The 24,653-nt window shown below is 39.5% G+C and overlaps 2 protein-coding genes across 2 annotated transcripts in view; both read right to left on the reverse strand.

Moving 5' to 3' along the window:
- Positions 1 to 1,388: 1,388 nt before the first annotated feature.
- On the reverse strand, positions 1,389 to 2,988 carry LOC117035874 (40S ribosomal protein S25-like). The gene is made up of 2 exons (XM_033129979.1): positions 2,984 to 2,988; positions 1,389 to 1,821 (listed from the first exon to the last, which is right to left on the reverse strand). The coding sequence occupies exons 1-2, from the start codon at positions 2,986 to 2,988 to the stop codon at positions 1,389 to 1,391; spliced, it is 438 nt and encodes a 145-aa protein (XP_032985870.1).
- A 4,247-nt stretch (positions 2,989 to 7,235) lies between these two features.
- Positions 7,236 to 24,653, reverse strand: part of DYDC1 (DPY30 domain containing 1) — a 36,960-nt gene continuing 19,542 nt past the window's right edge. The window contains exon 6 of the mRNA XM_033131026.1: positions 7,236 to 7,700. Within this exon, the coding sequence (XP_032986917.1) occupies positions 7,629 to 7,700 (72 nt within the window). The 3' untranslated portion in view covers positions 7,236 to 7,628. The remainder of the gene's footprint in view (positions 7,701 to 24,653) is intronic.

A 24,653-nucleotide genomic window follows, 5' to 3' on the forward strand; every position in this document is an offset into this window, starting at 1 on the left:
GGATGTAAAGTAAAGCACAGTGAATATGGTCAAGAATACGGTAATAACTAAGTATCGTGCCAGATGAGTACTAGACTAGTCAGGGGGATCATTTCTTAAATTAGACAAATGCCTAACCACTATGCTGTACACCTGAAATTAATATAAAATAATATTGAACGTCAACTGTAATTGAAAAATTAAAAAAAGGGAGGAAAAAGTGAAGGGGAATAAGAGGTTCAAATATCCAGGTATAAAACAAATAAGTCATGGGGATGTAATGTGCAGCAAAGGGAATATAGTCAATATTGTGATAATGTGGTACAGTGTCAGATGGTTGCTGGACTTATGGTGATCACTTCTTTAGGTATATAAATGTTGAATAACTTTGGTGTGCACCTGAAGTTAATATAATATTGTATGTTGGCTATATTTTAATAAAAATCTTAAATAAAATAAAATAAATTGAAAAAATGCAAATCAGATTGGAAAAAATATATAAAAATTAAGTATTAAAAGAAGCTGTCAATCAAGAATTCTAATAAAAGTAGAAGTAGTTAGAGATTTCAATATCCCATTCTCAATAATGGATAGGTTAACTGTACAGGAGATCAATAAGGAAATAGAGGACTTGAACAATACTATAAACTAACTAGACCTAACCGATGTATATAGAAAACTCCATCCAACAACAAAATACACATTCTTCTCATGAGCACATGGAACATTCGTTTTTTTCTTTTCTGTCTCTCTCTTTCCTTCCTTCCTTCCTTCCTTCCTTCCTTCCTTCCTTCCTTCCTTCCTTCCTTCCTTCCTTCCTTCCTTCCTTCCTTCCTTCCTTCCTTCCTTCCTTCCTTCCTTCCTTCCTTCCTTCCTTCCTTCCTTCCTTCCTTCCTTCCTTCCTTCCTTCCTTCCTTCCTTCCTTTCTTCCTTTCTTTCTTTCTAAGATTTTATTGGGGAAGGGAAACAGGACTTTATTGGGGAACAGTGTGTACTTCCGGGACTTTTCCAAGTCAAGTTGTTGTCCTTTCAATCTTAGTTGTGGAGGGCACTGCTCAGCTCCAGGTCCAGTTGCCGTTGTTACTTGCAGGGGGCGCAGCCCACCATCCTTTGCAGGAGTCTAACTGGCAACCCTGTGATCAAGAGCCCGCACTCCAACCAACTGAGCCATCTGGGAACTCAGCGGCAGCTCAGCTCAAGGTGCCATGTTCAATCTTAGTTGCAGGGGGTGGAGCCCACCATCCATTGCGGAAGTCAAGAAGTCGAACCAGCAAACTTGTGGCTGAGAGCTCACTGGCCCATGTGGGAATCGAACTGGCAACCTTCAGCATTAGCAGCACGGAGCTCCAACTGCCTGAGCCACCAGGCTGGACTTTTTCTTTCTTTTTGACTTAATAAAGTTTTATTTTTTAAAATGTACAGTTGGTAGGACATGTTGTTTTTCCATTTTTACCAGCAGCTGAGGCATCCCTACTCTTGGTATTTTTGGTGTAAATTACTTGAGCTCTGTGCTTTGAAACTAGTTTAATAAGTCCTTTACTAAGGAGCTCCTGAAGGACTGCCCTGGCCAAGGAACTGGAGATCTTCAGTTGTCTCTCAGAGACAACAGCTGGGGTTATAAGCTTATAGTTGGGAACTTCCTTACAGAATTTGTTATAGGTCGCTTTGTCAAACAAGATTAGGATATTGAGCTTGTCCTGAACTTTGCCTTTGGACCACTTCTTTTTGGCCTTGCCTCCGGATTTGTTCATTGGGTCTTTGTCTTTCTTGGCTGACTTTCCAGCATCTTTCTTCCCCTTGTCATCCTTGGGTGGCGCAGAAAAGCTTGGAGAGCAGCTGCTACTATTGAAGCATCACTAAGATGTCGGACCTAAAACATTCTTCAGGATAGACCATATATCAGGTGACAAAACAACTGTCAGTAAATTTGGAAAGATTGAGATTATATAAAGTCTCTTTTGAAAACAATAGATCAGAGATAGGAATCAGTAACAAAAGCAAAACTAGATAATTCACAAATATGTGGAAATTAACCTACATATCTTGGAACAAAGCAGACCAAAAAATAAATACAAGTAAAATTAGAAAATACTCTGAAATGAAGGAAAATTAAAACAAAACATATAAAAACTTATGGTATAGAGCAAAAGAAGTTCTCAGAGGGAAATTTATAGCTATAAATGCTTATATCTTAAAAAAAAGAAAAATCTCAAATCAATAACCAAATTTTACACCTTAATACCCTAGAAAAAGAAGAGCATTTTAAACCCAAAGCTAGCAGAGGAAGGACATAATAAAAAACAAAGCAGAGATAAATGAAATAGAGAAAAACAAAAGGATAAACAAAGAGAAAAGTTAGTTCTTTGAAAAAAAATCAAAAAAACTGATAAACATTTTAGCTTGATAGGCCAAAAGATACCAAAGAGAGATTGAAATTATTAAAACCAGAAACAAAAATGTTGACATCACTACAGACCTTCCAGAAATAAAAATGATTTTAAGAAAATATTATAAACAATTTTACACCACTTAGCCTGGATTAAATGAACAAATTTCTACAAACATACAAACTACAAAAACTGACTCAAGAAGAAATAGAAAATCTGAAAAGATCTATATAACAAGTCAAGAGATTGAATCAGCAATTGAAAACCTTCCAACAAAGAAAAGTCCAGGACCAGATGGTTTCACTGGTAAATTCACCAAAATACTTAATTAAAGAATTAACACTAATCCTTCTCAAACTCTTCCAAAAAATAAAAGAGGAGGCAACACTTCCTAACTCATTCTATTTGGCCAGTATTATACTGGTACCAAAGCCAGATACAGACATCAGAATAAACACCTATAGACCAACATCCCCTATGAATATACAAGAAAAAGCCCTCAACTAAATATCAGCAAAAATTTCCAGCAACATCTTAAAAAGATTATACATCATGACCAAAGAGGATTTATCCCAGGAATACAAGGATGGTTAAAAATATGAAAATCAATGTAATACACCATATTGGTATTATAGAATTAAGGGGGGGGACATGATCACATAGAAAAAGCATTTGCAAAATACAACTCTCTTTCATCATAAAAACACTCAACAACTGAGGGCTAGAAGGGAACCCCCTCAACATGATAAAGGGCATTTATGAAAAATCTATAGCTAAACTTATCCTCAATGGTGAATAACTGAAAGCTTTCCCCCTAAGATCAGAAAAAAAGACAAGGATGCCCACTTTCACCACTTCTATTCAACATTGTACTGGAAGTTCCAACCAGAGCAAATAGGCATGGAAAAGGAATAAAAGGCTCTAAAATTGGAAAGTAAGAAGTAAAACTATCTCTATTTGCAGATAACATAATCTTGTAGATGTAAATTCCTGAGGCATCCACGTGCAAAAAATAAACAAACAATAAGAGCTTATGAAGTAATTCAGCAAAGTTTCAGGATATATAACTAACACACAAAAATCAGTTGTATTTCTATACACTAGCAATGAACGATGTGAAAAGGAAGGAAATTAAGAAAACAATTTCATTCACAACAGCATCAGATAGAATAACATACTTAGGAAAATTTTAATTAAGGAGGTTCAAGACTTGTACACTGGAAACTATAAAAAATTGTTGAGAGAAATTAAAGAAAACCTAAATTAAAGGAAAGATATCCTATATTCATGGATTGGAAGATGACACTGTTAAGAAGGCAATACTACCAAAAGCAATCTAAAGATTCAATGCAATCTCCATCAAAATCTCAGTGGCCTCTTCTGCAGAAATGGAAAAGCTTATCCTAAAATTAATATAGAATTGCAAGGGATCTCAAATAGCCAAAACAATCTTGAAAAAGAAAAAGTTGGAAGACTCACACTTTCAAATTTCAAAAATTATTGCAAAGCTACAGTAATCAAAATTGTAAATGGAACTGGCATATGGGTAGACATATACACCAATAGAATAGAACTGAGAGTCCAAAAATAAATTCATACATCTATGGTCAACTGATTTTCAACAATGGTGCCCAAACCATTCAATGGTGAATGAATACTTTCTTCAACAAATAGTGCTGCAAAAGAATGAAGTTGAATCCCACCTCACACTATATACAAAAATTAAAATAGATCAAAAATATAACCGTAAGAGCTAAAACTCTTTGAATAAAAGGAGTAAATTTTCATGACTTTGGATTTGTTAATTGATTTTTAGAAATGATATCAAAAGCACAAGCAACCAAAGAAAAAAATAATAACACTTTATCAAAATTAAAAACTTTTGTGCATCACAGGACACTATAAAAAAGGAAAAAGATGATCTAGAGAACGGGAGAAAATGTTTGCAAATCATATATCTGAAAAGGGTCTAGTATCTAGAGTATATAAAGAGCTCTTAGAAAACAGCAGCAAAAGGAAGGAGGGACGGAGGGAGGGAGGAAGGGAGGGAAGAAAATGGGCAAAGGACTTGAACAGACATTTGTCCAAGAAGACATACAAGTACATAAAAAGATGCTGAAGTCTAGATTTGTTTTTTCAGGTTCAAAGTGTATTGGGAATCAGACTCCTTCTTTCACCTTGTATGTCTTCTGTTCATTTGTGATGCCTTATTCTGAAACTGAGTCTCCAACTGGAATGCCTTTGAGGACAGGACAGATGCTTCTATAGAGATCCTTTGACCTAATAATTTAGTTCAGCGTTTGTACTAAGTTTTATATCCATATCTGTTCAGAATCCTAATCATAGTCCATGAGAAGGAATGTGATGTTAATATTGGACTTTGCTGATGTGCTTACGTGTCTGCTAGTTTTTTTTTCCTTTAAATCATAGCCATATGGTAAATTTTCTGTTTTGTTATGGTTCTCTTTTTATTGATGGGCATGCAGTGGGTGTTTCTTGGAAATGGCCAATTTTTATTAAAATATTTCTGGAAGAAAATTTAATATGGAAAAAAAAAAAAAAAGGTGCTCGACATCATTAGTCGTTAGGGAAATGTAAACCAAAATCACAGTAAGATATACTTCAAAACCCAGGAGAATGGCTATAATAAAAGAAAAGAAAAATAACAAGTGTTCATGAGGATGTGGAAAAATTAGAACCCTCATACATTACTAGTGGGAATGAATATTAGATGCTGAAGCCATTGTGGAAAACATCTTGGCAGTCCTTCAATACGTTAAATATAGACTTACCATATTACCCAGTAATTCTGCTCCTACTTATATATTCAAGAGAAATGAAAGAATATCTTGTACCTGAATGTTTATAGTAGTACTACGCACAATAGCCAAAACATAGAAACAAGGCAAATATCCATGAACAGACAACTGGATAAGCAAAATATCCATGTAATGGAATATTATTCAGCCATAAAAAGGAATGGAGTACTGACACATGCTACGACGTGGATGAACTTCAAAAACATTGTGTCAAGTGAAATAAACCAGACATAAAAAGACATATACTATGTGTTTTCATTTATAGAAAATGTCAATTGAAAGTAAATCCATAGAGACAGAGAACAGATTAATGGTGGCCGGGGCAAAGGGAAAATGGAGAATGTTTAATGAGAATGGAGTTTTGGGGGGACTGATGAAAATGTTTTTGGACCTAAATAGAGGTGATGGTTACACAATATTGTCTACGTACTAAAATGTCACTGAAATGTATACTTTAAGTGGTTCATTTTATGTTATATAAATTTTGCCTTAAAAAAAGGAAAGAAAAAGATTAATGAACACAGGATTCAGGATTATGATTAGTCTGGTTGGAGGTATGATGGTAGATGAGATAGGAAGGGAAGGGACGGGCTACTGTCAAGAGTCAACTTATGTTCCCATAGCTAACATCATACTCAATGGGGAAAACATAGAAGCATATTTTCTTTAAGATCTGGAACAAGATAAGGATGTCCACTTTCACCACTTTTAGTCAATGTAGTACCGGAAGTCTTAGCCACAGCCATCAGTTAAAAGAAATAAAAGGCATCAGAATTGGAAACAAAGAAGTAAAACTGTCATTATTTGCAGATCACATGATACTATACAAAGAGAAACCTAAGATTCTACCAAAAAACTATTAGAACTGATAAATGAATTCAGTAAAGTAGGAGGATACAAAATCAATATTCAGAAAACAGTTGCATATTTACACACCAATAATGAACAATCACAAAGAGAAATTAAGAAAACAATCCCATTTAATTGCATCAAAAAGAATACAATATCTAGGAATAAATTTAACTAAGAAAGTAAAAGACCTATACTTGGAAAACTGTAAGACATTGGAGAAGATACAAATAAATGGAAGGATATACTATGCTCGACAGGAAGAATTAACATTGTTAAAATGTCCACACTATTCAATGCAATCTATAGATTCAATGCAATCCCTATAAAAAATCAATGGGATTTTTACAGAACTAGAACAAATAATCTTAAAATTTATATGGAACCATAAAAGATCCTGAATAGCCATGGCAATCTTGACAAGAAAGAACAAAGTTCGGAGTATCACATTACCTGATTTCAAACTATACTACAAGCCTATAGTAATAAAAACAGCATGGTACTGGCATGAAAACAGACACATAGATCAATGGAACAGATGAGAAAGCTGAGAAATAAACTTATGCCTATACAGTTAATTCATCTTTGACAAAGGAGGCAAGTATACACAATTGGGTAAAGACAATTTCCTCAATAAATGGTTAGGAAAACTGGACAGACACATAAAAAAAATAGACCACTTTCTCATATCAAATACAAGAATAAATACAAAATGGATTAAAAACTTAAATGTAAGTCCATAAAACTCCTAGAAGAAAACATAGGTAGTTAACTCCTTGACATTGCTTTTAACAATATTTTTTTGGATATGTCTCCTTGAGCAAGGGAACTGAGGCTGGCTTTGGGGCTGTTTAGCAAGAGGTTCAGGGCACCCTGAGGCCAGATGCTGCTTCTTTGAGGTTTGTGAATTTTTGAGAGATTTTAGGAAAGTCTCTTGCATGAGCCAAGACAGGATGTTTGTGTGCAAAAATCACTGGAAGCAGCTTGAGTGGGGCCTGAAAGTTGGGGTGGGGTTGCAGGGAATCACCAGGACGGGGGTAAACAGTGTTAGCCAGGTTGACGGACACTCAGATATGGGTGTGGGGAGGGCTCAACAAAGGAACAATGGCTTCTGTCAGCTCTTCTGTCTGGGAGAAAGCTACCCCTCCAGCCCTCGCCCTGCAGCCCAGACAATTCAGTTCCTCCTCATATGTTCCTCGTGCCTTTCAAGCTGCTGTCCCAGGGTTGGGGCTCAGAGTGAGTGAGTCCATCAGTGAGTAAGTCTATGTGGAGGCTGTTTAACAAGGAATACCTGAAACTCCAGGAGCCTTTCATCTCACTTAGCCACAATCTCCAGTAGTTTTCACAGCCAGAAGTGATGGGGACTTCTTTTCCTGGCACTGGAAACCTGGACTTGGGAGCCTGGTGTGGGGTGGGTACCCCTTGATCCACAGGGGGGACCTCCACCTCGAGATATCACTCTTGATTTTTAACCACCCATTCTAGCAGTGTGCCAGCCCATTCCGAGATTCTGCCCCTCCTATCACTCTTGAGGTGGCTTCTTCGGTATGTCCTTAGTTGTAGGACTTCTGTTCAGCTAGATTTCAGATGATTGTCAATGATGTTTTTTCTGTAGTTTAGTTGTAAATTTGATGTGGTTGTGGGAGGAGGTGAGCACAGAATTTACCTTGGCCAGAAAAGGGAAACAAAAGAAAAAATAAACAAATGGGAATACATCAGACTAAAAAGTTTCTGCACAATGAAGGAAACCATCAACAAAAGGAAAAGACAACCTACTGAATGGGAGAAGATATTTGCCAATGATACATCCGTTAAGGAGTTAATATACAAAATATATAAAGAACTCATATAATTCAACATCAAAAAAAGAAACAATCTGATTAATAAGTGGGCAGAGGACTTGAATAGACATTTATCCAAAGAGGACATACATATGGCCAACAGATCTATGAAAAGATGCTCAACATCACTAATCATCAGAGAAATTCAAATTAAAACTATAATGAGATATCACCTCACACCTGTCAGAAGGACTATCACCAATAAATCAACAACTGTTGGCAAGGATGTAGAGAAAAAGGAACCCTCGTGCATGCGGTGGGATTGCAAATTGCTGCAGCCACTATGGAAAACAGTATGCAGAGTCTTCACAAAATTAAATTAGAACTACCTTATAACCCAGCAATTCTACCTCTGGGTATCTAACCAAAGAAATCCAAAATGCTAATTCGAAAAGATATATGCAATCCTATGTTCACTGCAGCCTTATTTACAATAGGCAAGATACAGAAGCAACCTAAGTGTACATCCAGATGACTGGATAAAGACGACGTGGTACATATATAAAATGAATATTACTCAGCCATAAAAAGAATAAAATCTTACTATTTGCAACAACATGGATAGACCTCAAGGGTACTATGTGAAGTGAAATAAGTCAGACAGAAAAAGACAAATACCATATGACTTTATTTATGTGTGGAATTTAAAAAACAAAATAAATGAACAAACAAAACAGAAACAGACTCATAGATACAGAGAACAACCTGATGGTTGCCAGATGGGAGGGAGGGTGGGGGGCTGGGTGGAAAAGGTGAAGAAGTATAAATTGGAAGTTATAAAAATAGTCATGGGGATTAAAGTACAGCATAGGGAATACAGTCAACAAAATTGTAATAACTATGCATGGTGCCAGGTGAGTACTAAACTTATTGGGGGGATCACTTTGTAAATGATATAAATGCCTAACCACTATGCTGCACACCTGAGAGTAATATAAAATAATACTGAATGTCAACTGCAATGGAAAAAACAAGTACCACTGAAAAGGCTGTGAGGTCCCCAATTGTTTCCTCCTGTATCAATGGCCTAGACCCAAGGCAGCACAAAACTCTGAAGTGGGCACCGGGAACACACAGAGAAATCTCCAGGAGAGACTCTCTTGTTCTGACTCAAGAGCAGGAAAGGGGTTCCTAACACTTTAAGGGAGTGGAGGGAAATCCTCTAGTTCTTTCTCTATTTTCCATTTCTCAAGCCCCGGCCTTCAGAGAATTCTGTGGTGATGTAATTGGTAATGGGAGCCTGCAGGCACCTAAAATTCTGAAGGAGGGGAAACTTTCTCTCTGAGTGGAGAAGCTGTGACCTCAGGAAGGTGGAGCCAATGCTTGTTGCTTTTCTACCACTTGGCTTCTGTTGTGGAGTGGAAAATGCACAGCAGAGTGGGGTAACTGAAACCCAGCTTTCTGGACAAGGACCAAAAAGGGGGGCCCAGAATGGGAAGATCACATAGGGAAGATCACATAGGGAAGAGATCCCCTAATGTTGTACCACACTAATGTAAGATATTAATAACAGGGAAACTGGGTTCAGGGTATAAAGAAACTCTGTACTGTCTTTGTAATAATTTGATAAATCTAAACCTATTCTAAAATTAAAAATTTTTTTTAAAACTAAATACTTACCTTGGTTCAGTCATTCCTGTATTCATTCACTTCACTCACTGATTCATTTACTGAGCACCTACTATGTCCCAGGCACTGCTCTAGCCTCTGGAGATACAAACAGCAAAAAAATCCCCAACATGATTCTTGGCATCAAGGCACTTACAGTGCAGTGGAAAATGAAACAAACAACACCAAGGTTGGTAAATCAGAGAAGGAAGTAGTCAACTCTTTCAAAATTAAAAACTTGAAACACTGGCATGCCTGTGTTTGCCTCTACTGTGGAGGGCCTACCCTAATCCTGACATACAGTAGGCATTTAATTCATGTTCAGAGAATGAGTAAGTGGAAGCTGAGAATGGGAGGATGCCTGGATGAGTGGATGCATGGATCCCTGTGTGGCTAGGGCAGAGCCTGCACAGGGAGGTCACTGCTTTCAAAATGATGAATGATCACCTTGAGACTTCATCACAGAAGGAAAATTTTTGAGAAGTTCAAGGCTGAGGCTGCAGACCATACAATATGGCAACTTGACAACCAAGGAGCAGGATTTCAAAAAAGGAGCAAAATGCAGCTCTGGAACCAAATAAGGCAAATCCCTAGCAGGAGGCCCAGACTTCTAGCTCCTGTAGGAGTAGCTGCCTGAGTCTAGGCTTACAGCAGGGGGCCAGGTTAGCTGCTGGTTCTCTGCAAACCAGATCTGTGCTGGGGGAGCAAGACATGGATAGGAAGCCACATCCCTAACGGGATGCTGTCTCAGCCGTGGCTGTGCAGGCAGGAAGGGTAGACGGGCAACAAGGCCAGGACAGGCTCTACTCCAGCTGCACAGGGATCCACACATTCATCCATCCTCCCATTACTCTCATATTCCACTCATTCATTCTCTGAACACGAATCAGACGCCTACTATATGCCCAGAATAGGGTAGACCCTCCACAGTAAGGACAAACACAGGTATACCAGGTGACGGGGGAGAAACTGTTTCAGGAAACAAGAACACTTATTAAGGCTCACAAGCTGCAGAGCATGAAACCTTCATGACATTTCAAATGCTTCAGTGAGCCTGGGGCGTGGAGCGTGGGCTGGGGGACGGCAAGATTAGAGGTGGTGGCACAGGTCAGGTCATGAAGGGCTCTGTGGGTCCTCTAAGGAATTTAGACTTTTTTCTGACAGAGAAGCCAAGGAAGGGTTTCAGGCACAAGATGTGCATGGATGGGGCAGAGGATCAGATGTAGACATTTACAGAAGCCATTTGGCTAGCTGCTGCTATTGTGAGTGGACACTGAATTAGGTAGAGCTACCCTGGAGGCAAGGAGGTTATATCGTGTTGTCAGAAATTAGAAGTGGGATCTGATACCTCACTGGAGTGGGAGGATTCTGGGATGACTTCCAAGTTTCTGGCCTGGGAGAATGTGCAGGACACCAGAGTAGACTAATGATGACAATAAACACAGACGTTGCGCTTACCAGGGTGTGTGAGGCACGGCCAGAGGTGAGTGAGTGCTGGCGCCCTGGGAAAACTGGGTGCTCTCCATGACCTATGCTAGTCACCCACCCTGCAAATACTAGTGCTGCCTTTTTCCAAGTAAACAACTTGCTTAACAGGTCAGGACATATTAAATACAAAACCAAAAAGTTTAAACATTATCATAGATATAAAATACGAAAATAATTCCATACCATAATAAATAAAGCAATTTCTATAAGGATTTTTAAAATAAAAATGTGATTCTATATTAAATAAGCAATATTTTGAAGGTTGTGGTTATCACTATATAAACAGTACTCACTTTACACAAGCAAACACACTCACCAAGGTAAATATCCAACTGAAGTAAAAATGGAGACAACATGGGTGTGTTTAAAATTAACCAGTCATTTCAGAGGAAAAATCAGGAACTTGGGTGGGACAGAAGGGCAGCATATGATTGGCCGGTTGATCTCCCAGTGGAGGGTGGAGGGAAGGAAAGGGAAGGATTACGTAAGCCCAACTATTGTTAGGTGGAGAACCACAAATGGCGAGCGCTCCTGTGGAATTCTCTGTTCAGCAAACAATCACTCTACTGTAGAATGGCTTTTACATTTAAAAAAATTTTAATTTTTCAATTAGAGTTGACATTCAATATTGTATTAGTTTCAGGTGTACAGTATAATGGTTAGACATTTATATAACTTACAAAGTGATCCCACCAATAAGTCTTTTTATTTCTTTTTTTTAAATTAAAGTTTATTGGGGTGACAATTGTTAGTAAAATTACACAGATTTCAGGTGTACAATTCTGTATTACATCATCTATAAATCCCATTGTGTGTTCACAACCCTGAGTCAGTTCTCCTTCCATATATATATGGAAGATATATTTGGTGATATATATATATGATAAATATATATAGTGATATATTTGATCCCCTTACCCTCATCTCCCACCCTCCACCCCCCTTACCCTCTGGTAACCACGAAACTATTGTCTGTGTCTATGAGTTCTTGTTTCTCATTTGTTTGTCTTGTTCTCTTGTTGTTTTTGGTTTATATACCACATATCAGTGAAATCATACGGTTCTCTGCTTTTTCTGTCTGACTTATTTCGCTTAGCATTATACTCTCAAGACCCATCCATGTTGTCAGAAATGTTCCTATATCATCTTTTCTTACCGCCGAATAGTATTCCATTGTGTATATGTACCACAACTTCTTTATCCACTCATCTATCGAAGGACATTTTGGTTGTTTCCATGCCTTGGCCACCATAAATAAAGCTGCAATGAACATTGGAGCACACATGTCTTTATGGATAAATGTTTTCAGATTTTTTGGGTAGATACCCAGGAGAGGGATTGCTGGGTCATATGGTAATTCTATTCGTAATTTTTTGAGGAACCTCCACGCTGCCTTCCATAGCAGCTGCACCAGTCTGCATTCCCACCAACAGTGTATGAGGGTTCCTTTTTCTCCACAGCCTCTCCAACACTTGTTACTATTTGTCTTGTTGATGATAGCCATTCTGACTGGGGTGAGGTGATATCTCATTGTAGTTTTTATTTGCATTTCTCTGATGATTAGTGATGTTGAGCATTTTTTCATATGTCTATTTGCCATTTGTATGTCCTCTTTGGAGAAATATCTCTTCAGGTCCTCTGCCAATTTTTCAATTGGGTTGTTTGTTTTTTTGTTGTTGAGTTGCATGTGTTCCTTGTATATTTTGGATATTAGCCCCTTACTGGAGGCACTGTTTGCAAAAATCTTTTCCCGTTCAGTTGGTTGCCTCTTTATTTTGTCGATGGTTTCTTCTGCTGTGCAGAAGCTTTTAAGTTTGATATAGTCCCATTAATTTATTTTAGCTTTTACTTCCCTTGCCTTTGGAGTCAAATTCATAAAATGCTCTTTGAACCCAAGGTCCATAAGTTTAGTACCTATGTTTTCTTCTATGCAGTTTATTGTGTCAGGTCTTATGCTTAAGTCTTTGATTCATTTTGAATTAATTTTGGTACATGGTGACAGATAGCAGTCCAGTTTCATTCTTTTGCACGTGGCTATCCAATTCTCCCAGCACCATTTATTGAAGAGGCTGTCTTTTCTCCATTGTATGTTTTTTGCTTCTTTGTCAAAAATTATCTGTCCATATTTATATGGTTTTATTTCTGAGTTCTCCCAATTCTATTCCATTGGTCTACGTGTCTGTTTTTCTGCCAGTACCATGCTGTTTTGATTATTGTAGCCCTGTAGTACAAGCTGAAGTCAGGGAGTGTGATACCTCCAGTATTGTTCTTTTTTCTTAAGATCGCTTTGGCTATTCGAGGTCTTTTGTGGTTCCAAACAAATCTGATGATTTTTTGTTCTATTTCTTTAAAAAAAATGCCACTGGGATTTTGATGGGGATTACATTAAATCTGTATATTGCTTTGGGTAATATGGCCATTTTAACTATGTTGATTCTTCCAATCCATGAACATGGAATGTTTTTCCATTTCTTTGTGTCTTTTTCAATTTCTTTTAAAAATGTCTTATAGTTTTCAGCATGTAGGTCTTTCACATTCTTGGTTAAGTTAATTCCTAGGTATTTTATTCTTTCTGCTGCAATTGCGAAAGGAATTGTTTTTTTTTTATTTCTTTTTCTGAGATTTCATTGTTAGTATACAGGAATGCAATGGACTTTTGTACGTTGATTTTGTAGCCGGCCACATTACTGTATTCGTTGATTGTTTCTAATAGTGTTTTGGTGGAGTCTTTAGGGTTTTCTATATATAGCATCATGTCATCTGCAAAGAGTGACAATTTAACTTCTTCATTCCCAATTTGGATGCCTTTTATTTCTTTCTCTTGCCTGATTGCTCTGGCAAGGACTTCCAACACTGTGTTGAAAAGCAGAGGTGATGGGGACAGCCCTGTCGTGTTCTTGAACGTAGACCACCAATAAGTCTTGCACCCACCTGACACAATACATAGTTATTACAATATTATCGACTATATTCCATAAGCTGTATTTTACATCCCTGTGGCTATTTGGTAACTGCCAATTTGTACTTCTTAATCCTTTTACCTTTGCACCCAGCCCCCCTAGGTCCCCTCCCATCTGGCAATTACCAGTTTGTTCTCTGCATCTATGAGTTTGTTCCTGTCTTGTTTGTTTATTTATTTTGTTTTATAGATTACACATATAAGTGAAACCATATATTTGTCTTTCTCTGTTTGACCTATTTCACTTAGCACAATACCCTCTAGGTTCATCCATGTTGTCGTAAATGGTAAAACTTCATTCTTTTTATGGCTGAGTAATATTCCATTGTATATATGTCTTTTCTCTTTATTTCTTGTATATCTCTTCTATATTTTTGGTTTGTGGTTGCCATATGCTTCATAAATACCAAGCTATATTTATAGCAGTCTATTTTAAGTTGATGGTCGCTTAGGTTCCAACACACTCTATAATCACTACCATTTTTACTCACCCTCTCCACATTTGTTTTTGTCATTATTTTTTCTTCTTTTTGTGTGTGTGTTTGTTTATCCCTTAATTTATCTTTATATTTACATATAATTGTCCTACTTTTGCCTTTGAAAATTTGTACTAGACTTAGTGTTGGTTGACCCACTGCTTTTATTATGCGTTTGCCTTTGTCAGTGAATTTTTTTCTTTGCAATATCTTCTTATTATTTATTTATTTTTCTTCTTCTTAAAGAAGCCCCTTTACCATTTCTCATAATACTAGTTTGGTGGTGATAAACTTCGTTCGCATTTTCTTGTCTGGAAAGCTCTTTATCTGTCCTTTCATTCTAAATAATAGCTTTTCTGAGTAATCTTCGTTGTAGGTCCTCGCTTTTCATCACATTGAATATTTTGTGCCAATCCCTTGTGTCCTGCAAAGTTTCTGTTGAGAAATCAGCTGACAATCGTATGGGAACTCCCTTATAAGTTACTAGTTGCCTTTCTCTTCCTGCTTTTAGGATTCTCTCTTTGTCTTTAAACTTTGCCATTCTAATTACGATGCGTCTTGGTGTGGGCCTCTTTGGGTTCATCTTGTTTGGGACTCTGTACTTCCTGGACTTGTATGTCTATTTCCTTCACCAGGTTAAGGAAGTTTTCTGTCATTATGTCTTCAAATAGATTTTCAATTCCTTGCTCTCTTCTCTTTCTAGTACCCCTATGATGCGAATGTTGGTACACTTGATGTTGTCCCAGAAGTCTCTTAAACTATCCTCATTTTTTAAAATTCTTTTTTCTTTTTGCTGTTCTGATTGGGTATTTTTTGCCACCTTATCTTCCAAATTGCTGACTTGATCCTCTGCTTCATCTAATCTCCTGTTGATTCCCTCTAATGTATCCTTCATTTCAGTTATTGTATTCTTCATTTCTGATTTTTTTGTTTTCTATGTTCATTTTTATGTTTCCTATCTTTCTGTTGAAGTTCTCACTGAGATCACTGAGCATCCTTCTAACCAGTGTTTTGAACTCTGCATCTGGTGGATTGCTTAGTTCTTTTTCTGGAGCTTTGTTCTGATCTTTCTTTTGAGACATGCTTGTCTCCTTATTTCGGCTGTCTCTCTGTGTTTGTTTCTATGTATTAGGTAGATCTGCTAGGTCTGCTAGTCTTGGTAGAATGGCGTTATGTAGTAGGTGTCCTATGGGGCCCTATGGCACAGTCTCCCTGGTCATCTGCGCCAGGTGCTCCAGGAGTGTCCCTTGTGTGGGTTGTGTGTGTTATTCTATTGTCGTTTATTGCTGTTTGCACATCAGTAGGGGAGGGGGTGGACTGACCCTCAGGCTTACTGGTTGTGAGGACTGATCATGACTACAGTGGAGGAGCTATTGTGCAAGGGCTGACCTTATGGAGCAGGGTTCACTTTACAGGGCACTGGTGCCTACCTAGTCTGTCTTTTGGGTGTGTCATTTGTGGAAATGGCTGCATGGTACTCTGATGTGGTCTGAAGCTAGCCACCAGGTGTATTGCTTCTGGGCCCTCTTGGAAGGGGCTCTTTTGCAGGCAAAGGTCAGCCACTGCCAGTGACCTGCCTGGAGCCACTTGGTATTAGCTACAAAGTGATGTCTTCCACCTGCAATGGGCTTGGAGGTGCCTGGGAGAGGCTAAACTGCAAACCAAGGCCAGCTGTTGCTACTGCCAGGCTTGGAGCTGCTTAGTAAGAAGTACAGGCATGCTGAAGCCAGATGCTGCTGTTTGGGGTTTGTGAACTTTTGACAGATTTTAGGAAAGTCTGCTGCATGAGCCAAGACAGGCCATTTGTATGGAAAAACCACTGGGAGTGGCTTTGGCGGGCCCAAATGTTGGGTGGGGCAGGGTCTCAGGGATTCATCAGGACAGGTGTTAGCTGGGTTGGTGGAGGCTAAGATATGACACCTTCCTGCTTGTGCAGACTGGGTGGGGGGAGAGCCCAGAAAAAGAACAATGGCTTCTGCCAACACTTCTGTCTGGGAGAAAGCTGTCCCTGCAGCCCTTGCCCTGAATTCCAGACAATTCAGTTCTTCCCTGTATGTCGCTGGAAAATTTCAAGCTGCGATCCCAGCTCTGGAGCTCAAAGTAACTGAGTCTGTCAGCAAGTAGGGCTGTGTGGGGACTGTTTAACAAGGAATGCCTGAAACTCCAGCAGCCCTCTGTCTCATTTAGCCACAGTCTCCACTGGTTTTCACAGCCAGATGTTATGGGGACTTCTTTTCCTGGCACTGGAAACCTGGGCTGGGAAGCCTGGTGTGGGGTGGGGACCCCTTGCTCCTCAGAGGAGACCTCTGTCCTGAGATATCACTCTTGATCTTTGACCACCCATTCTACCAGTGTGCTAGCCCATTCCGAGGTTCTGCCCCTCCTATCAGTCTTGAGGTGGCTTCTTTGGTATATCTTTAGTTGTGGGACTTCTGTTCAGCTAGATTTCAGACAACTGTCCATGATGGCTGCTCTGTAGTTTAGTTGTAAATTTGATGTGGTTGTGGGAGGAGGCGAGCATAGAGTTTACCTACTCCGCCATCTTGACCAAAAGTTCCTGACTTGTAATATTTTTAAAATAGAAAAATACTCAGTCAAACCTATGAAACAATTCATAGCTATCAATACGAATATTAAATACACTGTACATGATTTCAAGGAATTAACCATCACCTGTCAACTCTAAACCTCTTTACTTAGAAGGCAGCTTAGATGTAGACATCTGTCAGCATCTGTAAACATTACATGAAAGCACATAACTTCCATTTTGAAATAAAATCATAATGGCTATAGCCAGTAAGTATCAATCAGTTTTATATTAAAAACTGAAGATCATCTCTTCTGGCCTCATTCAACTTAAGAAATTTAAAATATCATGTCCTTCCATTTATGTCAACTCACCATAAATTCAACAAAACAGGTGGGAAATCTGGGAGGTGTACAGATTGATAGAGAACCTTCTGACCTCAGTCCACACTTTACTTAACGGGGTAATATCATTGACCTAAGGTTTCACAATAAAGTTTCACAAAGGCTATGGCAGAGACAGAAGTCAAGTCCCATCTTTCCCAGAATACAATTTCTTCACTAAACAAATCCCCATCCCAAACAACGAAACAAGAAGTTAGAACATTTTAGAAGCAAAAATTGTAGAGAAAGAAAATTACAGTCATAAAGTAATCTGCCTTTAGTTTTCTCTTGATATTTTGTCTTTCCCTTATTTACCCTAGAAAATATTTTGATAATAATAAATAGTGTCATTGGGGGTTTAAATATTTTAAATGAAATAAGAACCCAAAATAATTATTTAGGTAATTTTGGCCAAACTGACCCTCCCATCCAAGCTTTTATTCCAAAAATGAACAAAATTGGGTCAGAAGTGTTTCATGTTTAGCAATGTCTATATAATGGCTCATTTGGGGGTTTCAGAGCAGTTTTTAGAAACATATGTGGATGCAATGTCCCATCCCTACTCTGCCTCTGATACCAACTTTCCACATTAATAAACACATAGATGGAGAGTTTTGCAGTTTACAAGCACTTCTGCAAGTGTCAGCTCATTCAGTTCTCACAACGAGTCAGGCACAGTATTGTCCCCATATAATGGAGGGGGAAGCTGAGGCCCAGAGAGAATCATTGATTTATTTTGGGTCAGATGACTAGTAAGTGATACCACACTCAAACTCAGGTCTTTCAACTCCAAGTATTGTTTCCTTTTCCCACATTGTGCTGCCTATTAAAACTGCTTCAGTTTTTTCCTAATTCTACATAACGAAAAGTAATTACCTATAAACTGTGGTTACTTATATAACTGCTACTAGCTATTCCAAAGCTTTCTGCTACCAGAGCTTAGAACAAAAGCCTTTCACAGCTTCATTTGCAGAAAGCTTGCCATTGGATGCTCTGGGACTACACCCAAAGGGTTCTTGGACAATAAAACACACCCATCTCTAATTCCCCTGCTCAGTGCGATCTGCTTCCACTGGCTTTGAGCCGCAAGGATCACTTGCACCACAATACTATGTCCAGTGGACCATCAGACACCAGAAAGGAGAAAGGGACGCTGTGCTCAGCCTGGGCTCAGAACCTACAGCCTGAGCCAAGAGCCCTGCCAGCACTGCGCTCGCCACTCCCCTAACCGCCCCGCGTTACCCAGGCAACCCTGCACCACCTTCTTTGTAACCGCGGCACTCATCCTGGTGTCACTACTTATTTCCTCTCCAGTCCCTTCTCCACCACACACACCCTCTGAGGATACTTGAGGCCCTTGTTATTCAGTGTGGTCCCCCAACTAACAGCCTCAGCATCACCTGCCCACATGTTAGAGATGCAGAATCTGGGGCTCCTCCCTAGACTACGAAATTAGAATCTACACTTTACCAAAATCCCCCGTAATTTATCAGAAATTAAAATTTGGGAAGCACTACCCTAGGAAAAGGGCAAAGTAAGTGAACTTCCTCCTGTCTGCTTAGTCACCCCATGCTATCCTTAGGTACCAGTTCTTCAGGCCAAGTTCAAACCCTCCAGCACTAGCCCACCCGCTCACCGATTCCCCTAGCATATCCAATTCAGCTAGGTTTTATGGTTTAGCAAAATAGCTTGGGCTACTTTACACTAAAGTATTAATAGCTAATGATGCCTACAAACAGTAGGCTCTGATGGAATGTTACTGAGAGAACACAGTGGTAGCAAGAAAATTTTAAAGTAAAAAAATCTGGCTTTGTATCTCAGTGCTTTCAATGATCAGCTTTGAGAATCTCAGAAGCTTCTGTTTGTGCCTCTGTAAAATGGGGATAGTATCTGCTTTACAAAGGGAGTAGACGTACTGCAAAGTATCTTGCATACCATGCCTGGCACATAGTAAGTGTTGTCTCTTCCTTTTGAATGAATGAATATAACGTCAGAAATAACTGAATTTCAAAAAGTGTTGATGCAAATAAATATCTAGTGGGTGTCACTCCAGCTAGTGTGGCCACGTGGCAAACACTACGGGGTAGGTAAGCATTTCTTGTGACTTATCAAACTGCATCTGCCAACCACCATAAGCCTCGCTGGAAGTCACTCACTCTACACCTCCCACTTGGTAAATTCTCTTGCAGTAACTTACACTTCAGAGTCCTCTGATTCAAACGTTCTTTTCTTTTCCCCTTGAAGAAAGAGTTTAATCATCACATCAAAATAATTTTAAAAATAATAATAAATAAATAAATAAAATAAAAAAATAAAAAATATTAGCAGTGGCGGAAGTAGGTTGAGATGTTTGAACTGCAATAGGTTCATTTTTAGCACTTAAAATATCATTTCAGCATATCATCAGTGTACAAGTTATGGGCTAGAATCGTTTTTATTATACAGTGTAACTGGTAAAATTATGCTTTACCTGATTTTTAAATTGTCAGTTTGATTACTGACTTTACTTGAAGGAAATGAACATGAAAAATCTAAATTAAAATACATAAAAATTATTTTAAAAGATAGTCCTTAAATCAGACTGGATAGCTTATAAGAATTATAATGTTTCATTACTTTATTGAACAAAAGACAAAAAAGCATAAAATATGAGTGAAAATTGTACATTTAACTAAAATAAAAGTTAACATTTTTGCCAAACAAGAAACAGCATAAACCAAGTTAAAAGGCAACCCACCACCTGAGAGATTTCCCAACACATCTGCCAACAAAGTCAATAAGAAAAAGACAAACAAATCAATAGCGAATATAAGCAAATAATATGAACATGTAATTCTTAGAAGAGCAAACCTATTGTCCAATCAACAGGAAAAGATTTGTAACCTCACTAATGATCAGGGAGAATGCAAATTAAACAACAAAGAAGCTACCACATTACATCCTGTTATGGTGAAAATGTTGAAGTGTGACATTACCAAGTACCAGAAAGGAAACAGCATATTAGGAACCCATACCCTCTGGTTGATTGTCTAGTAAACTTACATGATCACGTTGGAAAGCAGTTTAGCACTATCTGGTAGCTTGAGAACAAGCACTGGGAGTCACAGATGGGCCTTATCCAGCCTAGAGCTGGTGGGCAACAGCAGGACCCCTGAGGGCTTGTCAGAAATGCACACTGTCCACCCCAGCCCAGACTCATGCCTTCCTGGGGTGCAGTTAAGAAGCCCTCTAGCAGATTCTGATGCACGCTCAAGTTTCAGAACCACCACTCCAGAGAAACTCTCACACTTGAGTTCTCACTTGTTTCAACAGGACATGGTGTCAGGAACTAGAGATTCAGTCCCTGATACATTCTCTAGGAAGGCCATCTGACAGGCCTTGGCTCACCAGGACAGTGTCACTGAGAGTCAGGGACATTGTGCAGGCAATCCGATTTCCTCAATTCACACATTCATACAAAGAGGTACATACAAGAATGTTGGTATAAAAATAAAGCATTTTAAAGTCTAAACAGCTGCCAACCGAAGAATGGGTACAATGGTACATTACACAGCAGTTAAAATAAATGAAGTAGATATACTTCAATCAGCAGGGATAAATCCTGAACTAAACAAAGCAAGTTGCAGAATGCCACCTATAGTATGATACCATTTAACACTAAATTCAAATCTCACAGCCCCAAAAATTGACGCTATTTTTGCACAAATAAATAAGCAAACATTTGTATGAAAACATCAGGGATGTATACCTGGGGATGTATATTTGAGATCTACTGATCTCAAGGTATTGATTATCTGTGGGCACGAAATGAGAGGAATGGGATGGGGGAGTACAGAGAACGGCAACTGTAAGATTTTCCTTTTCGAAAAAGCTGTCGAATATGTGGTAAAATGTCAATATTTGTTAAATCTGGGTTGGTTATATTATTATATTATATCATTATTATTATTATATTATTATATTATATTATTGCTTATATTATTGTGTACTATTGTGCATATTTGGAGTATTTCATTCTAAAAGTCGTATTTTATTATATTTATGAATATTAGAAAACCTTATTTCTGTACAAAAAGAAATCTTTCAAAGCCACAGTCTCAAGAAGTAGGGCTATTGAAAACTGAATCTTTGTGACATCTAGTGGTAGCAGAACTAGTTACAATTTAATACACAGTTAGAAACAACCTTGATTCAAAGCATTATTAATATCTGAATTCTAGTTTTAATTGTCACCAACGTTAAAAGCTTGCACTTTTGTTTTTATTTGTGTTTTCGGTGGTCCATACTTGAATATTTTTAGTGGGGATAACACTTTGGAATAGGTTATCTTGTATACATAACAGTACGCAGCCACTGGTCTCCTAAAAACTGTATCAATTATGTCAGTTCTCGTCCTCCAAACAACCACCGCCACACACACACACACACACACACACACCCAACACCACCACTACCACCTGACTCGAGGTCAGTGCGAGCAGCAGGAAGAGGCTCTGAGCTTCTCCCTTACACCCTGCTACAGATCCAGGCTAGGTGTCCTTTCCTGCCCCAGACCTGCAACTCTGCATGATCTTTCTAAGCTTCTGATGTCCTGGCCATTGTTCCAGATCCCAGGTTCTTCCACTGTCCCTCACATCTACACAATCAGCTTCCAAATCCACTCCATGTGTCACCCACCATTGTTTTCTTTACATGCCCTACTAAACTGTGACTGATTTGAGAGCAAGAACCATGCTTGCACGTATGTTCCCCATGAGCACCCACTACACTTCTTGGCACATAGTAGGTGCACAATAAATGTTCATTGAATGAATTTCCACTGCCACAACCCGGGCTCAGACCTTAATTACCTGAAGCCTAGACGATGGCAATAGCATTCGAAGCCCAAATCATCCTTCAGCGTGACAATCTCCATTCAAGGATCTTCAAACATCTCTTTGCAACCTATTAGGTTGGTGCAAAGGTAATTGCGGGTTTTGTAATTATTTTAACCTTTTAAACTGCAATTACTTTTGCACCAACCTAACAACATCCCTTTCTCATCCCTGATTCCCAATAAAGTTGCTCAATGTGCAATTTTCATTTCCATTCCCACTGTCAGCAGATACTGTCTCAACTCTTAGCTTGGAACTGAATAGGCTTCGCAATCTGGTCCAGATCGACGTTCCTGAACTTCCCTCTCTCTACACCCCTGCACGGCTCTGGAGTCTTCAAGCATCCTGCAGGCACTCGCACCTTTGTCTCTCTGCTCATGCCTCCTACCGCCCACCCACAATCAAGTCTGCACCCCTGTCCTTTGGTTTCTGGTGTGCTGTGGTGCCGCACTTCCCTGAAGCTCTGGCCGACTTCTCTCCATGTAAAAAGGTAAGAGCACTAACTACCAAAGTAGTTGCTGGGAGCTTGCCTCATCATTTACCTTCTTGCCTGTGCTCTAGCTCCCATCTAGAAGAGTGCTCCTTAGCGGCACTGACCACCTGTCACACCAGTGTGTGCACTCATAAACCAGCTAAGCCCTCCGAGGGCAAGCAACCAAGAGAGATTTGTCAAAATGAGGACAATCAGGTACAGGGCAGAGGCCACTGACTGCAACTGGATAAACCCTTCTAATCTTTAATCTGGAGGTGGCTGGCATGTGACTCTGAATAATGTGTTAAGGCAAGCTGAGCTTTTATACTCTGACAAGGGACTGCAGACAGTGACACCAGGAAAGTGACTAAAAACTCTCTCTCCTGTGGCTTCAGAACATGAGAAAAAGAGGAGCAAGTATTAGGCTCATTGTATTAGACTAAAAGTATGATTAACCACAGAAGGTCAAGGATGACGCCCACACTATACGCTGGGCACTTGGACAATCACGAAGCCGCCTAGGGTACCAAAGAAATAAGGAGGGGGAAAGCTTCTAGGAAAATAAAGTCAAATCTGTTTCAGACATAGCTAGTTTTTAATGCTCGTAGTATTCCAAAGTACATTCACAAATTAAAATATGCCGCACAGAACTGGGCAACCATGCCAGCTCCAACACTTACTCGCTCAACAACTCTGAACAGTTACTTCCTGTAACTTCACTTGTCTAGGCATTCAAACACAGGCTCATTTAAATAATCCTGTAAAATCCCAGTCGAGCCTTTGGCATTAATAAGAGCTCACCGTTAGTCTCCTTCCCTCTCCTTTGGCACCTTCCTGCCTGGCCCCTCCCCACCCAGGCACAAGCCCCCTTCCGTCTTACCCGGGTCCTAACATTGTATGTTTTAGCTGGACAATGGGCATCAGCCCGGCTCCTCATTTACAGTCAAGCTCCTAGTTAGGGCCCTGACACTTCCTGAACACTGACTGCTCGGCTGGGCCGAATCTTTGCAAACTCCTGTCTCATGAGCTGTGCCCTTTACTGTCTCCTCTCCGACCTGGATCTCCCCTTTGTCCCACCCCACTGCTCTGTTCCTGGACAAGAATCAGCTTTGAATAAGACTACTCACCTCCTTCCCTAGAGACACAGTGCTGTCACCCAGCTGCTAGTGAGCATGGGGGCCTCCCACTCCACTGCTGCTCTCCCTTGACTCTGTACCACCTGGTCTGGTGACATTGTACCAACCCTGTCATAGGGCACCTCCACCACCCACACCCCGGCCTACCTCTGAGCTATGGGCTTATTGGAGCACGTGATTTAAGAAGCCTGATGAGGTCTCTACCTACGTAGCACAGTACCTAGCGTGTGATCACAGTAGTAACAGCTTCAGTCTTTCTTGAGTGCTTACTAAGTCTTAGGTACTGCCAGAAAAGCTTTACATGAATTAAGTCATTTAATCTTCACAAAAACCCTAAGAGGCAGGCACTATTACTTTACTTGTTATACAGATGAGGAAATTGAGGCACAGTAGGCATTCACAAGTATTTTTAGAATGAATAAATTTCAAGTGGGCCCACAGAGTTGTCCAACAATCATTTATTCATCCATCCCCTGCCAGATGTTTTAAAATCCATCCTCACTCGAGTAGCTGACCAACCTGTGGTCAGCTTCTCTCCCTTACCAAGAGGATCAGAGGTGTATACTGCAGACTGCAACGCACCACAATCCCAAATGTTCATCCTCTTCACTCAAAATGTCTTTCTCTATATCTTCCCCCTCCTGGAAGAGAAGGGGTTCCCACCGCGCTTCCTCCCTCTGTAATTCTGTTCCACACCCAGTTCCTCTGGCGCCCTGCTCTAACCCTCCTGAGCCACACTTCAGTCTTCATCTCGCCACTGCCCATAAAGGAATCCCTTCTCAATCTTGCTACATCCTCAAGGCACCTCTCTTCATCACCAAATCTCTGTAAGAAACAGCTTTACCCTCTTTTTTT

This window comes from Rhinolophus ferrumequinum, chromosome 16 (genome assembly GCF_004115265.2).
Source record: "Rhinolophus ferrumequinum isolate MPI-CBG mRhiFer1 chromosome 16, mRhiFer1_v1.p, whole genome shotgun sequence".
NCBI lineage: Eukaryota > Metazoa > Chordata > Mammalia > Chiroptera > Rhinolophidae > Rhinolophus > Rhinolophus ferrumequinum.